The sequence below is a fragment of the Squalius cephalus genome (genome assembly GCF_949319135.1).
Source record: "Squalius cephalus genome assembly, chromosome: 13".
Taxonomy (NCBI): Eukaryota; Metazoa; Chordata; class Actinopteri; order Cypriniformes; family Leuciscidae; genus Squalius; species Squalius cephalus.
In genome coordinates, this window is record NC_137134.1 from 1,270,107 (window position 1) to 1,287,928 (window position 17,822).

General features: G+C 37.9%; 1 protein-coding gene, 1 long non-coding RNA gene and 1 pseudogene across 3 annotated transcripts in view; 1 reads left to right on the forward strand and 2 right to left on the reverse strand.

The window, feature by feature from the left end:
* The window catches only part of LOC307170535 (putative nuclease HARBI1), a 316,840-nt pseudogene that overhangs the window by 139,656 nt on the left and 159,362 nt on the right, over positions 1 to 17,822 (forward strand). The gene's annotated exons all lie outside the window — the stretch shown is intronic.
* On the reverse strand, positions 30 to 10,722 carry LOC307170434 (uncharacterized protein). Its single transcript, XM_079891522.1, has 13 exons — positions 10,697 to 10,722; positions 9,276 to 9,333; positions 9,102 to 9,176; positions 8,973 to 9,008; positions 6,070 to 6,167; positions 5,358 to 5,661; positions 5,233 to 5,268; positions 5,072 to 5,103; positions 3,600 to 3,743; positions 3,286 to 3,478; positions 2,919 to 3,051; positions 2,533 to 2,640; positions 30 to 612 (listed from the first exon to the last, which is right to left on the reverse strand). The coding sequence occupies exons 1-9, from the start codon at positions 10,700 to 10,702 to the stop codon at positions 3,678 to 3,680; spliced, it is 711 nt and encodes a 236-aa protein (XP_079747648.1). The 5' UTR covers positions 10,703 to 10,722; the 3' UTR covers positions 30 to 612; positions 2,533 to 2,640; positions 2,919 to 3,051; positions 3,286 to 3,478; positions 3,600 to 3,677.
* LOC307170438 lies at positions 16,193 to 17,629 on the reverse strand. The gene is made up of 6 exons (XR_013823389.1): positions 17,532 to 17,629; positions 17,108 to 17,405; positions 16,948 to 17,008; positions 16,664 to 16,757; positions 16,458 to 16,572; positions 16,193 to 16,350 (listed from the first exon to the last, which is right to left on the reverse strand). It is a non-coding gene; the product is annotated as an uncharacterized lncRNA (long non-coding RNA).

A 17,822-nucleotide genomic window follows, 5' to 3' on the forward strand; every position in this document is an offset into this window, starting at 1 on the left:
TACTACAACAAACAGCAGTGTTAGGCAGAGAGAAGAACAGTGATCATAATGCTAACGTTTTACCAACATTGGTATTTTTAGTACAAACTGAAACAGGCAAGAAATGTTACACTGTCCATGTTAGTGAGGTAAAGTCTAACAGATGTTCGGTATTCAAATTCCTTACATTTACCATTCGTAACCATAACGGCCCTTTAAGTCTGGACCCTCCACTGCTTTGAGGGACAGCACCACAGAGGAAGCTTCGGGTCTTGTTGGTGCATCATAATGCAACATTGTATTAACAAATGTGTACTTGTCGCTGAGATGTTGTAAAGCATGTGGTGGCACCTTTTTGGCCATTAGACTGGACAACTCTCTTTGGTTTTTTGCTGTCCATGGTACCGATTTCGTGAAAATCTCAAGGTACATTGCTCCAAGAGACCAGATGTCAGAACTCCTGGAAGCCTGTTCAAATTCAATTAGACACTCTGGGGCCATATACAGAAAAGTTCCCCCCATTGGCCCTATGCCCCCTCCAATGAGTCTACTGCCTTGTCGTAGAACGACGGTGTCCCTTATATTTGCAAGGCCCCAATCTGTCAGTACAGCCTTTTTGGAGAACTGGTCGATCTGTTTAGAGTAACAAAATAGAATGTAAAATGTTAAATTTATGCAGTGGTGGCCAAAATGATTAGAACAGTAGTATTTTCACCAGCTAAAAATGGTTTAAAATCAATTATTTCTATCTTTTGCTGCAGTGTCAGTAGAAAATATAAAGGTTTACATTTCCAAACATTCATTTTGCCAATTGACCATATGCACGGATTACTTCCTTGTTTAGACAAGCCAGCTAAGTAATTTCCTGTCAACTGTACTGTGCCATAATAGGAGCGTACTTTGTCTGTTTTCTCTACATAATCCATTCACAATCAAAGAAAAGTGTTGTTTGTTTATGAGGACCAAACGTCCATGTATACCGTTTCAAGAATGACATACACAAAAAATATGTGAGTAAATCGGCTTTTTTTTACGATTGACAGTAATAACCGGACGAAACATCTGACAAGCTGATGTCAAAACAGAGCTTAAATGATTCATACTAAATTCAGAGTAACAAAACTACAGCAGTAACAAGTTTGTGTTGGTTACATATAGGCTATTTAATAGCTTTTACAGTTCAAGATAAAACTTCAAAGATGTAGTTACTAAATTAAATAAAATATTTCATATTAATATGAATATTCATATTGATTCATATTGAGTGCATTATTTAAGTATTATACCATTAATATTTAACTAATTTGTAGTGAACTAATATATATATATATATATATATATATATATATATATATATATATAGTATTTAAATAAATCGCCCTTCTGCCATCTTTTGGTTATATGGGTAATTCCATATCATTTTTAGCTTAAAAAAGACATTGTTTTCCGTGAAAAGACATTTTTTTCCCATGTCGTCTTTCATGACTGAAAATGAAAATGAGTTTTTGAAGTGAATTTTATTGCACAGCTGTAGTTGGAAAATAATAAAGCCTTTAAATATTGCAAGATTTTAAAAATGTGTTCATGACTGAAGGGAAGTTACTGATTATCAAGAATACAATTAAGATGTCCTTGAAGAGAAGTATCGCTAGCTAGCTAATGTTAGCCTAAACACATTATGATAGTGTTTAGCTGTCAGCATTTAAATGTACAACTGTGCAGGTACTCTCCTGGGATTACCAGGCTCCGCATTTAAATTATATGTTAAATAATATAAAACTGAATGTTCGAGGCAGTAGAGGAGTCTCAAGAGTGACCACCTATATATAGCACATATAAAATAAGCTTCAACTGAAGTTAACGAGCTGGCTTATCTTAATGCGGAAGTTCTAAAGAACGCTCCGTGCATATGGTCAATTGTAATAATCCAGTGAGATTCAAGGAGTCTGACAACAGCCAGTGTCCACACAGAGATCTGATCTCATCATAATCCAGTCTGTCTGGAATGACATGAAGAAACAGAACAAACGCAGACAGACTAAATCCAGAGGAACTGTGGCAACGTCTCCAAGATTCTCCAAGAGACCTACCTGCAACGCTACAGTACTGTTCAAAGTTTTAGGCAGTTGTTTTAAAAATGCTGTAAAATGTCATGAATAGATTTTCTTTATCAATAAACTTGAACTTAGTTTTTCAGGTAGCTTTGCAGGTAGGTTTCTTGAAGGTTTTCGGAGATGTTGCCACAGTTGTTCTGGATTTAGTCTTGTCTCAATTTGTTCTGTTTCTTCACGTCATTCCAGACATACTGGATGATGGTGAGATCAGATCTTTGTGTGGAGCACTGGCTGTTGTCAGACTCCTTGTGCAAACAAAAATCTCACTGGATTATTACAATTAATGGCAAATTGAATGTTTGAAAAAGGAAACTGATATTTCCTACTTACACACTACAGCAAAAATATTTAACTTGTAAAAATACTAGGTGTTCTAATAATTTTGGCCACCACAGTATTTTTTCTATATGTACTTACTGGTAAACTATAAAAGTCTTACCAAAACATTGGCTGGCTTTAAATCCTGATGAATTACATTTTTTGAGTGAATGTACTCAATGGCCATTGAGATGTCCAGTGCAACAAAATAACTGTCATCTCCTTCAAGCTAAGAAAACATACAATGCAAATTTGAATCATATATTTGAGTCATATTTCACTCAAGAGAGAAATGCACACACAAAACTGCATAACCTTCACCACATACATTCAAAGACAGTTATGTTGTTAAGTTATGTTGTCTGCTTTGCATTTCTTTGGATCTCCCTCTTAATGTATTTTTATATTAAATTTTGATTTGGCATTTAATTATTACAGGCACCCTATTAAATATTAGGACAATTTTTCACAAACGTTCAATGAAAAATGTGACTTTTTTTTTTTTACCTTAACACAAGAATTGTCATTGTGTAGTGCATCATCCAGGGTTGTGCCATGTATATACTCATTGGCCAGCAGGAAGGCGTTGTCAGTGCGGGCTGCAGCCATGAGTCGAACGATATTGGGATGGCTCAGTCGCCTATAAATTACAATGAAATGTGACAGACATTTATCAAACTGTCAAAACCCTATGCACAGCAAAACTGTTAAACAATGACAACAATAAAAAAAACTAGCACACAGTAGAAATGCACTGTAGAAATGTTGTTATTGCCAACTGTTCCATTCTTCCCAACTGTTAATATTAATACAAGATTAAATAAAAAATTATGTTTAATTATAAGACATAATTAGTTATGAAAATTAATCTTACAGTGAAACAAGAATTTCATGCTGGATGTCTTGGTCTGGTAGTCCTGCGGTGCCATATAGAATCTTTTTTATGGCAGCAGGTGTGCCCTGAAAGTAACCTCTGTATACTTTTCCAAATGCACCTTCACCCAATAGGTTCTCTTCTGTGTAATGGATCAGGGACTCATCCACATAGGGTAGGCGTGGAACATATACTATATGTAATAAAATTGAAAGGGAAAAAATGCTATCATTTCATGCATTTAAAATATTACTTACTTTAATCCTAATTTACAAAAAATACTGCAAACTTGTTGTCTTGGCAATATTACTTACATGATGGTAATATGGTGACAACATTGGACGACACATAAAAGACTTGATTTTGTGGACGTCCACCTTTGTCTTCAGATCCTATGCCTTCTTGGATGGGTTTCTCTGCAACAAGTTCTGGAGGTGTGTACCCACTTGGACTTTGCTCTGAAAAAAAAAAAATCAATCAAATTCCCTTGTTCTGCCATGATTTACTCACCCTCATGCTGTGGCATATGGTATTATTTTGTCCACTTAAAACACAAAAGGGAAAAAGTAACACAATTTTTTTTAATTATTTTTTAATTATCTATACATAGACAGATAACAGACATAAAGCCCCAGAAAGACAAAAACTAGCCATACACACAATTTATGTATATGTACTCTGGGTTCAGTTACACCAACTGTGTATTTAAAACTATTTGTGGTGTAAACAGGCACTAGTTTTTTTGGCACTACTAAATTTTATGCACTGACAAACATTGATGTTTTTCACCATTAAACAACTTGCTGGTAAAAAAGTAAGCCCACATATAAACTATAAAATTATGACCAGGAGTAACAGTTACAATACAACAGCTGACTAATTAAGTTATTTAAATCATGAGACATATTTTTCCCACAGACCGCAATCCTCTCCAAATGATGATTTTGCTGTTTACAGTATTTAAAATTATGTAAACTGGCTTGATAGTGGCAAATCTAATACTGTATATGTACAATATATGCATATAATTGAAATGCATGACATTTTTACACTACTGTACTGTTTACAAATTTGGAGGTTTACAAACTCTAAGAAAAAAACACTGTAGCTACATTAAATACATAACTAAGGAAAGACAATGCAATGAAATATAAGAATCTTTGATGAATGCACTAATTTGCAATATTCTTAAAATCTTGACATTTATTAAAGCTTTATTCATAGTCAAAACACGTTTTTTTGTGTTGTAATGAAATGAGGACAACAATTTTTCTTGATCTATATTCTATGCCACATTAAAACCTATCACTTGGCTTTTGGAAGTGTTTTTATTATTATTATTATTTTTATTTTTTATTATTGGAGATAACAGCCATGGTTACTGTTAGCTGTAATTCAAATCATATTTTAATTTGGGGTGAATTACTCCAAGGATTTATCAGCACTAGTGGATCTTACTGCAACCGGTTCTGAATTTGAATAAGCACCTAATGCCTGTCTGAATAAATGGATGAATTAATGTATTTAGGTGTGTATGTAGGTAGGTATGCATGTATGTAACGTGATCTTTCTGAACCTGGAACTGGATCAGTGCTTTCTGATCTCCCAGCATGCAGACCTGAACCTAAGCCCCTCACTACACTTTGGTCTGTAGATCTTCCTAAAAATCTGGATCTCTTTGGTTGGAAATCCTATAAACAACCATCAAGATCATCTGTCTTATTAAACATCCAAATATTCAACAGTAATAATTTAGTTTATTTACAAATTAGTAAACTGAAGTTACCATAGATGAGTCAACTTCACTTTCACAAGTTCCTTGGAAAAGAAGGGAATGAAACATATATAAATGGAACACATACTAAACAATTAATTAATGAGCAACTGTTATGTATCACAAAACATACACTGCATTTAAAATGTGTCATGAAAATGTATGGTACATACCTGATATTGAACTGTTTTCACCAAGGCAAATGACCTCTGTAGATACAACATGCAGTTGGTACTGTATTGAGACAAGAACAAGTTAATAACATGCACATTAAATGTAATTTTAAACATTACAATACCCATTTCTCTACGTCCAATGTAAAACATTCGCTTCCAGATGGTTGGGATCTCTGCTACAGATCCAAACTCCTGATCAAAGTGTTCCTTCGTCCACCTTGTCCCATCTGCTTGGCAGAGAGTAAACACACTCCCCTCTCTCTCTTTGTCTGACCAAAATGTCTCCTGGCCAAGTTTTAGGAGCTCATCATAGCCCTCAGTGCCTGTGACAATTATTTGTGGTGGAGCCTCTTCAAGGATGATTTTTTGATATCTGCCTGGTTTTTTTGCAGTTCTTGGTTTCCACTCCATGGGAGCCATTTTTATCTTGTATCAAAAGAAATAATAGGTTACTTTTAATTTACCTTCAAATACCTTTAATTTTCCCACAATCATGTTAAATACATATCACAATGGCACAACAAAATAAAGTTGAAAAGTTTGAAAACCCTTGATAAAACTTAGTTTAATTTTAGTTTATTAGTTATGAAAGCTATAATGCAATTTTGGATAGGCAGGCATTAGATAGATCTGACCCAAGTTTGGTGTTTCTAGCTTAAAAGCCCTAGGACTAGTTAGAGTCAGATATTTTAGTCTCAGCTAAATAATAATAATTTTAATTAGCAATTCAGCTATTTGGCTTGAGAAAGCTAACCAATAACAATAACAAGCCTAGATTGCAGTAGACCAGTCAATTGGCTTTTTCAAGCCGAATTAATAATTGCCACAACTAACCTTTAAAAGGGATTTTCCCTTTTGACGGAGGGGAAACTGGCATTTCTTCACTTGTGGTTTTATTAATTGTTTGGCCTTGGTAAAAATGTGTGCTGCATCTGTAAAACAGACATTAGATTTCCATTAAACAACCACTTTGAAATGAAAGAACTGGCAATAAAGCAAACAAAACAACTCTTCTATAATGACAGCTGAACTGACTTTTTTTCTACATGAGCAAATCAAGGTATGGGAAAATGTGTTTATCTTCTTGGTCTTTTATTCAAAATAATCACCAAAGATATATCTATTAATCAATTATTTGTTACTCAATTATATGCTTGTCTTTAATACTTTAATCTGAAGAATGGAGGAACAGACTATTCCTCCATTCTTCAGATTCAGAGGTCTATGCTAATGAGCTCTCCTCATCAGGTCAGTCCACAGGTTTTAGATATTTTTAAATCAGAATGATGAAAAGGCATGTCATGACTAGGGTTGCAAAATTATGGGAATTTTCAAAGATGGAAACTTTCCATGGGAATTAATGGGAATTTAAGGGAATTAACAGGAATTTATGGGAATTTATGGGAATAAACGGGAATAAACTGGGAATTTTCACAGTTGATGGTTGGCTCTTCATAGGGAACTTAAATATAGTTGAAGAAAGTATATTTTAGCATAATCTTGACTAAAACAAACAGATGCCATTCAAATACACTTGAATAACCATGCCATTCCTCAATCACATGCACATAGCACACTGCTTACTGCATGGCTATTGAGACCACACCCCCTACTGGCACTTTGCACTATTGAGACCACACCCCCTACTGGCACTGTGCACTACTGAGACCACACCCCCTACTGGCACTGTGCACTATTGAGACCACACCCCCTACTGGCACTGGGCACGCCTCCATCACATGTACAGAAGCCCAAAGCACAAGACTATTGAAGGCACACATTTGAGCCTGTGGACTAAACAAAGTGAAGTAAGTTTTGATGATATTATGGGAAATATATTTATTAAATGTTTAAATTGCAAATATCGCATACAAATCATCTAGTAGATAGCAAGCTGATAAGTTAGATGCTAAATAAGCTAGCATAACTTTATTTACCACATAAGTAGGGCTGGGCGGTATGACGGTATATATCCAGGGTTCTCAAGTCTCACGCATTGGCCGTGAGACACACGCAATTCAACCAGTTCACACGCTCACACGCCACACAGTGTATTTCTCACGCTGAAAAGGCAATGCCAACAGTTGTCCTGCAAGCTTTATATAATGTTGTATACAAGGCGCGGGCACACAAAGTGAAGTTTCCTGCCGCCAGCACGTATCTCGGCCAGATTGCGTTCGTTAATAGGCAACATAGATGCGCGAACACACGGAAGTTGACGGAACATTCTCGGCCGCCGTACGTTCGTTACTAGGTAACCAACAACATCGCACGAACACACGTCGTGATGATGGAGAAGTTAAGTTGGAAGAAAGCTCGTCTAACATTTTTAGGCTAGAACATTTAATATATAGCCCATCGTATACATTATTATTGATGCAGTCAAAAACTCTACAACTACTTTGCAACCAGGCCAGAAGCTTTGGCTCAGTTTGGCTAGCTTACGTTATCTGAAACTAAGGGAAATGTTAGTGGGTATGGGAAGGAATGAAGATGTATTTCTTCATTTTATTGTAAATAAATTTAAAATGTATTTATTTTATTTTAAATTATATATTATACTGTATTAATATTTCTAGTTACATTAAGGCTACATGTATTAAAGCAGAGTGCTCTGGGTAATATTTTATATCCTGTCAAAACATAACGTTACATTAATCATTGATTGCCATTGCATTTGTATTTTTCAAACACTTACAACACAAAACACATTTCATAAGCTGGAGTGTGTACTCTTGTGTACACACACAAACACACACACACCCACCCACACACACACACCTTAATAATACTCTAATATGTCATTTGTTAACAATGTCCCACCACACAATAAATCATTATACCATTTCGACTAGACACATTCAAAATGCAAAAAGATTTGTTTTTCAAAAACTGTTTGGAGAAATTTGTTATATTTTTGTAATTTTTGTATAACTTATTTGTAATTTTGAAATATAACATTAAAGAGTATATTTGATGTGATGAATTGCTCTGTCATTTATCAGATTTACCAATTGTTAGAATTTCAATTTGTGCTGGTTAATTTGGGTAAAATTGGGGGGCGGGGACAGGTGGGGGCGTGGCTCCATTATGGCTCCTCCCCCAACCGCATGTGATCTCACTCCAAGCTTTTGATAAAACTTGAGAACCCTGATATATCGTTACCGCGGAAGAAAATGTCAACCGTAACAGATTTTTTTATTCCGTGTATACCGCGACATGTAAATAAGTAGGCGTGGTTAACTCGCGTGCAGCGTGCGTGAGACTGAGACACTGATATTTGTCAAAGAAACATGAAGAAAGACCAAGAGGATCCACAAAAGGAATTAGCCTATGTTTTCAAAATTAACGTGATATTTTCGGGGGGGAAGGCGCAGAAGTCAACTAGAGCAGTGCAGCACACTGAAAGTTTAGAGAGACGCACATGCTCGCAACGGGGCTTACTTGACAACAAGTTCATATATCAATATTCTAACGAATAGAAATAACCTTAAATAATGTATCTATCCGTCTCTTATGTGTACAGTTACTTTCAGAGTGGACGCGCAAGCGGTTGCCGTGGTAATGAATATTTCCAAAATTCCCCAGCTTAACTTCCCATGGAAATTTACCGAAAATTTTCCGCCCCTTTGCAACCCTAGTCATGACCTCTTTAAAAGTTAAAGACTAGGTCCACTTTGCTCATATTTAAGGGTGACAACATTTCTGTCGGACACTGTAAATTTTTGTCATCTTACCTATGAATGCCTTCTGGTTTTTTGTTTTGCTTGAGTCTAGAATGTTAAAGAGAAAAAGAAAATATATAGAAGAAAATTAATTAAAAGAATATAGGTCTTGCCAATCTTTAAAGATAAAAAACAAAATACCTGATGTTCCTTCTGCACCACGTTCAAGCAATAAATCCTTTACTTTGGAATCAAAGCCCTTTTGAGTAATCTCATCTGCACATCAGGAAAAGCAGAAGTTTCCAATCCATGTACATATAGATACACTTTATGTAATATAATTGCATTATTACAGCAGAAAGCCCCATTACATACCATTATCCAGTTGTTGTCTGAGATTTTCGTACACCTTCAACTTCTCCACTTTTTTGTTCTGAAAGACATAATACAATTTGACAATATGACATTAGCATATTACCACTGGTGGAAATTTTTGAGATTCACTTACCCTGTTGAAAAAACAGCATATATGCTGGTTATGTAGGTTTGGAACCTTGTTTAGGGATCCAGAACCTACCTAAAAATGCTAGTTTAAGCTGACCAGCACATGACCAGCTAAGGACCAACATAAACCAGCATTTAAACTACCTAACCAGCATATGCTGTTTTTTTCACCAGGGAGTCTGTAGTTTGTGGATTTACAATTGAGCATCCGTCGTCCAGCGGGCCGTATTTAAAGAAACTGCAGGCCACCAGTTGGTCCTGTTTTAGATGTATTTACACATAAAAAAATTGTATTATCTACAGTGCCTTGCAAAATTATTCACACCCCTTCATTTTTTTCACATTTTGTTATGTTGCTGCCTTATGTTAAACTACTTAAAATTAAAAATTTTCCACATCAATCTACACTCCCTACTCCATAATGGCAAAGCAAAAAATAGGTTTTCAACATTTGTGCAAATTTATTAAAAATAAAAAACTGAAAAGATCCCGTTGCATAAGTATTCATACCCTTTTCTGGGACACTAAAATTTAGCTCAGGAGCATTCATATTGCTTCTAGATGTTACTACACTTGGAGTGGAGTTAAACTGTGGCAAATTCATTTGAATGAGTATGATTTAGAAAGGCACACACCTCTCAGAAAAGGTCTAACAGCTGAAAATGCATATCAGAGCAAAAACCAAGTCCTGAGGTCAAGATAACAGCCTGTAGAGCTCAATGACAGACTTGCGTTAAGGCAATGATCTAGAAAAAAAATCAGCTGCACTAGGTTCACAGAAGCATGTAGCCTCCATTATCCATAATGGAAGACGATTGGAACAAAGGACTGTAAATTGATGTGGGGAAAAACTAATTTAAAGCAGTTTAACATAATGCTGCAACAAAACAAAATGTGAAAAAAATGAAGGGGTATGAATACTTTTGCAAGGCACTGTACATAATGATATGAAATAATGACTTATTTCAGCCCCATATTACTCGCTTTGCTTGGCCTAACGTTTTAGGTAGCTGATTATCTGGTTAATTTAATTATTTAAAAAATGTGTCTTTATATAGTACAATTAGGCTACATTTTCATCAAGCAGTCTAATAGCTCGAAATAATTCGCTTTAACTTTAACTTGTTACTACAGTTTGCCAACGTACAAGCTAACGTTAGCTAATTGCAATATTACAAACTTTTAAACGTGCACACAATACTCATGAAATGCATGTTCTCCTGTGTGTACAACTGAATTAGTTTAGCATTTAATTAAAATCGTTAAAATTAAATATATCAGGAGCGACTTACCTCCATCTGCCATCATCTACCGTTCCACACCAGTTTGCTTGTTATGAACCGCGTGACGTCATATGGGGCGGGGCAGCGCGACACGTGACACTCCACCTGAGTCCGTTTCGTCTGATGTCTTTTTGTCTGATAACTTTTCTGCTGATGTCTTTTTGTCTGATAACTTTTCTGCTGATGTCTTTTTGTCTGATAACTTTTAATCTGAGTCCGTTTCGTCTGATGTCTTTTTGTCTGATAACTTTTCTGCTGATGTCTTTTTGTCTGATAACTTTTCTGCTGATGTCTTTTTGTCTGATAACTTTTAATCTGAGTCCGTTTTGTCCGATGTCTAATTGTACCAGACCTGACACCTGACGTAGTTTTTCCTGAGACCTGAAGCCTTTCAGTCTGAGGCACGATGCCGTTTTGTCCTGTGACTGAAGCCTTTTAGTCTGAGGCATGACGCCTTGTCATTGTATGACTGAGGTCTGACGATGTCCTAAAATGTACACCGTACCTTTGTGGTAAATTGAATCTGTGCCCTCCAACAAAAGTGCTTGGACTTTGTTTGCAATTAATTGCTTTTTCTTTACCTTTTATTGGTATTTTATAGGTGAGGAACATAGTCAATGTTCCAATTCACTATATACAGCGAGTGTCCCATCCCAAAAAAGTTGGAAATCTCAAAATAAATAAATAACAAAGTGTGAGTTGAAACCACACAAAGTCAACGATATTTATTAATAAATAAAACGTCTAAAAACAAAAAATAAAAAACAAGTAGGCATAGAGGCATAAGCACCCCCATTAGAATCTATATACATTTTGCAGAATAGTCCATCCAAACAATACAAACAATAATCGATGCAATGTTTGAATGGGTCCTCAATCCTTGCAAGCCGCACAAACAAAAGTATCCAGGGTGGACGGCTGAACGCAGGATCTGTGGTACCGGCGCAGGCAGGAAAGACAGCTAATCTGAAAATGTGGATCAATAAAGACAACTAAATGATAACACCACTGTTAACTTTGAGGATGCATGTGTAAATGTTTGCACATACTAACCCAAGCGGTGTCTCCGCTTTCCTCTCCACAGAATGAGCACAACCGGGTTAAATCATCTAGAAAACAATACAGAATAAAATAAAAAATGCTATGCAATTCAATGCTCTCCCTGTGTCATGTCTGGGAGGAACTGCAATAATCATTACAAACATTTTGATTAGCTTCTCGAGACATTCACAGCTCAAGGATTTTACTGCCATAAAGTCTTTGATTTTATTTATTCATACCTTGTCACCTTCTGGCACTTCATTATATCGATTTGACTTTCTCCCATTGGGTCTAAAAACAATGCCTTCTTCTGTGATGGCAGGATAACCTTTCAGGATTTTAGAATACATAGAAACATAGTTATGCACACTAATGGTCCATTTTAGTTTGGTTTATTTAAAAAACAAAGCAAGTTCCATCTTATACCGTAACTGTCCAGTGGTTGTGCTTGTTTGTGATGCCAATGATGAAGTGGTACACTGAGGGGTCAATCTGAAAATATTTCGGCCATCTTCGGCACAAGATCCACATAAACAAATTCATCCAGTCCTCGGGAACCAAGCTTCGGCTATGTTGAAAAGTGACAGGACAGATTTTTTAGGTGCACTCGGGCAAAGTCCTGGCCTACTCATCAAGCCATTCTAGGTTTAAGCCCTCGCCACGGAATGAGGTCCTCCGAACACCATAATCGAATTTGAGCTGGGTGTCGACGGGTATGTCAGAGAGCGCTTTGAACAAAATTACATCCGTTTTCACTCCACTCAGCTTAACGGAGCAGTAAAACGGCTTTAAGTTTGGCATCTTTGCAGAACTATTTATAAGTCGGCCAAACGTGCCCGAGTCGGGATGGCATGTGCAGGGAAAGGTCTGCGCGTCGACGCATAGGTCTCTTTGGCCCGCCTTAAAAAAAAAAACAAGTAGCCAGCCTGGTCACCGAGGTCCCGCATCATCTCCTTCCCAACTGATGCTGGAATCACCTTCCCGTGATAGTCACAAACTATTTCCCCTTTAAGAAAGGGCCGTGTTGCAATCACTCCTACAATAGAACAAAACATTACATTTTGAGTTGGTGAACAAACATTGCATTCATTTGAAAAATATGTTCCCTGTAAAAAAAAAAAGAAAAAGAAAAAACTTTTTACAAAAAAATAAAATAAAACACTACTGCCTATGCTAATAATTCACTGCAGTATACGTTGCATGGCCCACGTTTCATTTATAGAACAAACTAATGCCACAGTTTTACCCTTACCACGACCTTGCTTGGCACCGAAGTCCTTAATGGCCAGCCCCGTCCATGTCTGCTTAGACAGGCACTTCATTATGGCCTCATCCGACTCTATGGCGAGGTTGGAAGGATCTCCTCTGGCTTCGGGTAGTTGGACTTCCACCCCTCCTGCCTAATCAGCCTCGACAACTTTCCGGTCGAAGGCTTACGGACTTTGAAGTGTTCTGAAAGACAAAATGAAACCACTTTACTCACACCGATCACTTTTTTGACTTCTTTTGAGTCGGACATTGCTGCGTTTTGATAGAGATAGTGTGTGGTAGAAAAAGGTTTTTGGGTTTGGAGTTTGTATAAATAAAAAAAAAAATAAAAAAAAAAAGTGTAGTTTTGACCAGGAGATCAAACCCTTGGCTAATTGTGTGATGTGGGTGTGTTGCCGTGTTAAGGGGTTTAGAAAAAAATGCCTTAAGCATTGGTAAAAACTTGGCGGCTGTTTACAAAAAAAAAAAAAACCCACAGCAACCTGCAGCGTCTGCATGTTAAAATGCGGGACAATGCTGTATTGGTGGATTCGGAGACTTACCCAGAAGATATTCCCGCCTCTGGGCGTACTGCAAGACCCGCCACTTATCATAGAAGGTGCGGTCTTCAGGAAACCCGTACTTCACACGCTGTTTTTTCGATGGTGGCTGCCCATCCAGTGAAATGGGAAAACTGGTCACAAATGCAGAGAAGTCTTTGCGGGCAGTTGGCAGACTCGAACTGCCTCCGGCTGTAGCTAATTCAGCAAATGACTGGTGGTCGTCGTCCGAAGAATTGCTTTGTAGGCGAGGAACAAAAAGGTTTGTTACTTGGGCAAAATTATGGCTACTCGGATGTAAAGATTGTTTGTGACATGTTAGGTCCTTGCTGCGTGAAGAGACTTACACGCACAAAGAGTCCAGCAGCACAGCTGGGTCAACAGCGTCCTGTGGTCCGACATCACGAGCGCCACGGTCCAGGTAAAACTGCACCGTCTGCCGTTGGGGCTCCGTTAGCTTCTGCGCAGCAATGCCAACCGCCCTGCGCACATCCTGGCTAGTAAAGTGGGGAAGTTTGTGCCTGCAGAAACAAAATGGAACACAAAGGGTTGCCTGTGAAATGACTGACTGACAAAATGTAGTTAACGGTGTGCACTCACACACGCATATGTGCAGGTACATACAGATCGTGTAGGCATTTGAGGTCTCGCGATACGCTGGAGACCACCTCGCCGGAGGATACAAGAAAGAAGGCGTTGCATGGTTACTCGTGACAGATGTTCTCTGGCCTTATCTTGCTGAAGTAGACCTGCAAACACTATGGGAAACAAAAACAAAAAAAGGGAAAAAATGTTTGTGCGACCAAAAGATTATTAAATGGTATAAACAATGGTAGCAAGTCATCGGCTGTTTATGTCGTACTAAAACTCACAGCTTCCTCCCATTGGGTCAGGGCAAGCAGCGTGTTGGTATCCGTGCCCCTCCCTATGCCGATCACCACCCTGCCACTATGCTCAAACCGATCCAACCAATCTGAATCCTGGATAACGAAAGAGCGGTCACTAATGCATACGTAAACACTGCATCATATCATGAGCGTAAAGTCTTTAAAGTAGACATGGACTTACTGTCAAGGACTCCACAGCAATCGGGCGCAGCATGTGGGCAAAAACCAGTGTAGCTTCGCAGTAGTACCTATACATGGTACTTTCTCTGTGCCCGAGTTTTCTGCCCATCTCCAGATCTTGACACATCCTGTTTATTTCCGGCTTCGCCACTCTTAAAATAGTTTGACAATCTTTGAGTGCAGCAATCCCAAAGAGGAAGAACCTGTTTGGACAAAACAAAAAACAAGACAGGTGTAAGGGATCTGCTGGAGGCAAGTATAGATGAGAACTCAAGTGCATTTAGAAACATAACAAGATCAGACATAGAACAAAAGCATGGCGTGGCATTAACTAGGGATGGCTGACGCGAAACAGTCGTTACGAAGCTTTGCAAGATCCCGAAGCGCAGATGTTTCGAAACACTGATCCGAAGCGTGATTCAAAACACCCATGTCACGTGACTATGACCAAACGAACCCTCGAAGTGTTTCACAAGTGTTCCATCAGGTGTGGTCCGCCGAATCAGCGTTTGATTGACAGGGTCGGGACAGACCACACAATCGCACATCTGTATAAAAATGAAATCAACGCATATTGACCTCGTGGGTTTTTGTGAGAGGAGTTTGATTTTGAGATAGCCTACTATGTCACTATATCACCAAAAATCCTTCCACAGAAGAGAAATTAATATTTTTGAAAAAAAAAAATCTCTAAAAAAGTGAGACATTGTGGCTTGATTTCTTTTATTAATATTCATTTTGCAGGACCAAAATAACATTATGCACAGTGAGGAGCCTACAGGTTACAAGCTTCACATATTAGAAAAATACAATAATAAAAAAACCACACTTTTTTTAATGGCTCTGTCAAGGTTGTTTCAGATCAACACCTGCAAGTGACCACTAGGTGTCACCGTTGAGACGGGGGTCGGATTCACTGCATGAAAATTGGGATTTCCGACCCCGTAAACGGCCGTAAATCTCCCTAATTTTCGTCAGTTAACGACAATTTACAGCCTGTGAACGTCGCGTTCGCCTGTGCCGAATATTGTCGGAAACGAACCATGACGTATGCAGAGCGCTCGCGCCAGAGAAAGGCTTGAATTTCCTCACTCACTATTGGTTGAACCCACGTGGTTTAAACAAGAAAAATCACTCGTGATTGGTTGGCAGATCTGTTACTATTGGTCACCCTCGCTCATTATAAATTCAAAAAATTATAATATTCATATAAATAATAATATATAAATTATTTTTTTATATTCATAAATTCAAAAAATTATAATATTTATATAAAAAAAAATTTTATATTCATAATATGCTATTCTGTGGTATATTCATGTCATTGTTAACCTATGGACTACACTATTACCATCAAGGACATGAATTTATAAAGGAAAGGAAAAGCCAGGGACATGCTGTTTATTCAAAGAAAGAGCTTTATTAGCACAAACACAAAACAATATACACCTATGTACAAAGCATAGATCATATGCACACACAACATAATGGAAGCTCAGTGTCTGTTTTCATCTTCGGAGCTGTAGTAGGTGACTAGCGGCGCTCTCTCTGAATTCGATCCACTTTGAAAACGTCTGTGGTGTGTTGCCCTGTATTTAGGAGTCGCCTCTAAGCTCGACTGCAGCGTAGCACAGAGCTCTGTGAGCTCCTGGCTGGTGGTTGAACTTCATCGGACATCAGATCTATGGTGGCGCACTTCCAAATGCCCACGTCATCCTCACCTAGCACACCGTCTCGCTTCTAGCAGCTGTAAAAACAACCAATACAGACAATCAGTACTGTGATGCACTGTGTATGGACACAAAACATATATTAATGCACGTGAAATATAGTCACATTGACTAAAAATCTTACCCTCTTTCTTCTCGCTCGACTCCGAGCTGAACTCTTCACAGCTTCGGCCTGCAATGCCAGATCTGGTTGTTTGTACCTGAAGCTCCTGCGCACTCGTAGTATGTCTTACAGGCAGCTGGAAAACAATTAAATGAGAGTGATATGAATTAAAAACAACGCAAGTCACAGTAAAATGAAACAAGGAAAAAATAGTAAAAGTTACTTACAATGTCGTCATGATCAGCGTCATGAAAATCTGGACTTGCAGACATGGCTCTGAGTAAATGTGAGGTTACGCCCTCGTTATGAGGCGAGGTTACTCTATGGAAACAAAATGTATGATTAAGATCGTAAACTATAACGGATCTATTTTCTTATACAAGAGAATGAAAGCATATTCTTTGAATCTTACCTTTAAAATGTTTCTATTTTTTATGATTTTTTGTTCATAAGTTTTTATGAAAGTAAAAAAAAGAAAAGAATGTAAGATTCTTTTATTATTATTTTTTACCTTGATCCAGTTCGTAGCGCCCACAATTTGTCTCAGAGTTGTGAAGATGGCATACTGCTTCCTGTAAATTACAGGATTTACAATTATTAAACAAATAATAGCCATCACTCCCATGACCTCTTGCTTTATGATGAAATCATGAAAAACAGAATATTCTTACATTTCACAAGGCCTGACAAAATACAGCTGCAGGTAACTAGCGGCATTCTGTCTGAATTCGGTCCATTCTGCAGACGTCTGTGGTGCGTTGCCCTGTACTTTGGAGTCGCCTCTAATCTCGACTGCAGCGTGGTACAGAGCTCGGTGAGCTCCTGGCTGCGAAAGGACGGAGGTCGCACAATCCATCCAGACACCCCGCCGACGATGCCGTCTTCCTCATCAGACATCAGGTCTATGGTAGCGCACTTCTGAAGGCCCACCTCATCCTCAGCTAGCACACTCTGTCTCGCTTCTAGCAGCTGTAAAAACCAATAAAGACAATCAATACTGCACAATGCACTGCGTATGGACACAACACACATCTATTAATGCACCTGAAAAATAGTCACATCAACCAAAAACGAATCTAATCTAATAAATCTTACCGTCTTTCTTATCGCTCGACTCCGAGCTGAATTCTCCACAGCTTCCACCGGCAATGCAAGATCTGGTTGTTTGTACCTGAAGCTCCTGCGCACTGTCGTGTAATATGTCTTAAAGGCAGCTGGAAAACAATTAAATGAGAGTGATATTAATAAGAACAACATAAGTCACAGTTAAATTAAAAAGAACATCATAAGTCACAGTAAAATTAAACAATAAAGGAGAAAAAATGCAACCGGGTGAAATTCAAGAAATACACACCGGAAGCAAACTATGCTTTTTGAAATTGGGGT